Source organism: Lactuca sativa, chromosome 8 (genome assembly GCF_002870075.4).
Source record: "Lactuca sativa cultivar Salinas chromosome 8, Lsat_Salinas_v11, whole genome shotgun sequence".
Taxonomy (NCBI): Eukaryota; Viridiplantae; Streptophyta; class Magnoliopsida; order Asterales; family Asteraceae; genus Lactuca; species Lactuca sativa.
The window spans coordinates 278,727,613-278,731,040 of record NC_056630.2 but is presented as its reverse complement, the minus strand read 5'-3'; the positions used below and the strand labels follow the sequence as shown (position 1 = coordinate 278,731,040).

The 3,428-nt window shown below is 32.5% G+C and overlaps 1 protein-coding gene across 1 annotated transcript; it reads right to left on the bottom strand.

Annotated features, from left to right (window-relative positions):
- Nucleotides 1-629: 629 nt before the first annotated feature.
- LOC128127985 (uncharacterized) lies at nucleotides 630-2,105 on the bottom strand. Its single transcript, XM_052766737.1, has 3 exons — nucleotides 1,955-2,105; nucleotides 1,079-1,621; nucleotides 630-988 (listed from the first exon to the last, which is right to left on the bottom strand). Exons 1-3 carry the CDS (start codon nucleotides 2,103-2,105, stop codon nucleotides 630-632), a joined length of 1,053 nt encoding a protein of 350 aa, XP_052622697.1.
- Between the last annotated feature and the right edge of the window lie 1,323 nt (nucleotides 2,106-3,428).

Below are 3,428 nucleotides of genomic sequence, written 5' to 3'. Positions count from 1 at the left end.
CGAATAACCTTTAACAACTAATCGTGCTTTGCTTCGAATAATATTCCCATCTTTGTCAGTTTTGTTTTTGAAAATCCATTTTAATCCGACAATAGAAACATCATTAGGTTTAGGAATTAATCTCCAAACCTTGTTTCGTTCAAATTCATCCAGTTCAGATTGCATTGCAACAACCCAATCAGAGTGTTCCATTGCAACCTTACCTATCTTTGGTTCTATTTTGGAGATGAAAACATTAAACATACAAAATTCTTGATGAGTATTCAGTACCTCATTCTTTGCACGAATTTGAGCTCTTGTCAAAATTCCATCATATGGATTCCCGATCACTTGTTCTTTTGGATGATTTCTTGTCCACTTTTCCAATGGTGGATATGCTTGATCAAAATCCAAAGGTGCATCTTCATACATTTCTTCATTTTGGATCCTGCAACAGAAATATTATCATTTAGGTCATGAAATTCATCATTTTGATCAAGATTTATGGTTTCAGTATCATCATGCCCCCCTCGACAAGATTATCATTATGATGCTCCCCCTCAAAGAGTTCATTCATACTGTTATTCTCCCCCTCGAAAGAATCCCCCCCCCTCAACAGTTAAAGGTGTATTCAAGCGCTCCCCATCCAGTTAAGCATCTAGCATGCTTTCGCTATTAACAGTTGAATCTGAGGTGATTGTCGAATCATTAGTATGTTTTGAAGATTCAGGAGTTTGATTATCAGCAGCATGTACTTCAGCATCAACAGTCCAGTCTGGAACACCAAAAATTAAATCATAATCAAAGTCAGATGAATTAGATTCTTTAGTTTCATCAGTTGATTCAATAAGAATTGATTGTTGTTCAAATTGTTTTTCAATATGTTTCACGTAGTAATCATCAAAAGTGAGATTAAACGTTTCTTCAACTTTTCGAGTTCGTTTGTTTAACACTATGTATGCAACCGTATTGTTCGAATATCCCAAAAATATTCCTTCATCAACCTTAGCTTGAAATTTCTAAAGATTATCTTTGAGATTCATTATAAAACACCTACAACCAAAAACATGAAATAATTTGACATTAGGTTTTCGGTTACTGATTATTTCATATAGAGTTATATTGAAGCATTTATCAATGAAAGATATATTCTGAGTAAAACATGTTGTCGAAATTGCTTCTGCCCATAAATATTGAGGAAGATTTGCATATGTCAACATTGTCCTCGCTGCTTCGCAAAGTGGCATATTTCTCCTTTCGACTACTCCATTTCGTTGAGGTGTATAGGGCGAAGAGAAGTTATGCGGATCTCCTTTGTCCGTTAAGTACGAATCCAACACTTTGTTCTTAAACTCATAACCATTATCACTTTTGATTTTTCTAACTTTCTTCTTCAGATTTATCTCAATTTTCTTGATAAATTCGATCATTGTTTGAGCGACTTCAGATTTTAACCTTAGAAAATACACCCACGTAAATCGTGAAAAATCATCAACAATAACCAAAATGTACCATTTCTTGTTGAGAGTTTCAACAATTGATGGTCCACAAAGGTCAATATGAAGACGTTCCAACGGTTCAACAATTTTCGAATCAATGACAATTGGATGCCCTTTACGATGCTGTTTTCCTTGTTCGCAAGCTGCACATAAAGTATCATTATCAAACTTTAACACAGGTAAACCTCGAACAAGATCTTTTGCAACCAATTTATTCAAATTTTGAAAGTTTAAATGAGATAAACGTCGATGCCATAACCAGCTAACATCTGTGGGAGCTTTCGAAAGTAGACAAACTGAGGGTTTTCCAATTATGGGTTTGATGTCATGGGTAAACATATCTCCATATCCTTTTGATTTTAACAATACTTCGTTTTTCTCAACTTTTGAGATGATGCTTCCTTCTTTGTTAAACACAACTTGATTGCCAATTCCAACAACAAGTTGTGAAATACTTATCAAATTATGTTGAAGACCTTCCACATAAGCAACACGATTCACTGTAAATTGACCATTCGTTACTTTTCCATAACCTTTAACTTGACATTTATGGTTATTTCCAAAGTTTACTACACCAGCATTTTCTAAACTTCGAAAATCACGCAAATTCTCCTTCCTTCCAGTCATCTGACGTGAGAAACCACTATCAATATACCATTTCTCATTATATTGTTCATCACTTAGCACCTACAATCTTTGAAAGAATTTAGGTACCCAAAGCTGTTTGGGTCCTTGGTTATTAGCTTGAAAGAGAGAATGAATTTTAGAACTTAAAGTCCAACTTTGAACTTTAGTTTTGAAAGAATCAATTAAGTTGATATCATCGGTTAAAGATATCGAAATATAATTTTTTGATAGTTTTGGACTTTAACCAACTTTCTTCTCATGTTTCGTAGATTGTTTTTCTTTTGAGATTGGTTGCCATCTTTGAACTGGAGTATTTGACTCTTTCGAAGATGAACTTCCAACTGAAGTATCAATCAAATACTGTTCATAGGCCTTTTTGATTTGATGTTGCGAAAACTTCCAAGATTGATACTTATTCCCATTGTTTTCAAGCCAATGATTTATGGTTTCCACTTCAGATGTACCTTTCGTGTATGAAACTTTGGTCTCTTTTTGTGCAGATGAATTTGGAAAATTTGGTTTTTGTGGAATAAACTTTGAAGTTGTTTTGGAAATTTCTTTTACAAATTTTTGATTGTTTTCAGATTTTCGAACATTTTCAAATTTTTGAATATTTTCAAAGTTTCGAACATTCTCATATTTTTGAATATTCTCAAACTTTGGATTTGTTCTTTTTTAAGAAAATTTGTTGTTTACGTTTCTTGATTTTGTGAAGGATGAATATGAATTTGAAAATTTTTTATGACTGTTTGAATAAGAATGTTTTTGAGAATTATTTGTTTGAAAAATCTTTGGTGATGATGATTTTGAAAACTTCGTTGGAAAATCCTTTGAATTTGACGTTTGATATTCATATGAAATTGATGGAGCGAGATTTTTCTTTTTGTCTGAAAAAGTTGAAAACTTTGACTGAACAGTTTTAGTCAACTTATTGTGAGACATTTTCTTTGTTGTTTCATTTAATTGCTTTTTATTTGTCACAATATGCCAAAACATTCTCTTTCTTGCCTGTCTTTTTGAAATTCCTTTTTCTTTCGAAAATTTGTCAACAAGATCTTTAAATTCTTGTGAATTAAGTTTCACATTCTCATTTGTTTCACTTGATTCTTGTTTCAAAATTTCTTTTGTAACTTCTCGTTTTTCAACCCATTTTTCGTTGTGGTTTTTGTCTTTGAAAAACATACGAATTCTTTGTGAGATTATTTTCGACGGTGCTTTGATTTGAAAAGAATCGTTCATCAGATGTTTTCTTGTTATCTTCATCAACCATTTTGTTGAAATCAGGTTTGATATTTTCCACATTCCCAGCAGTTACAAACACTA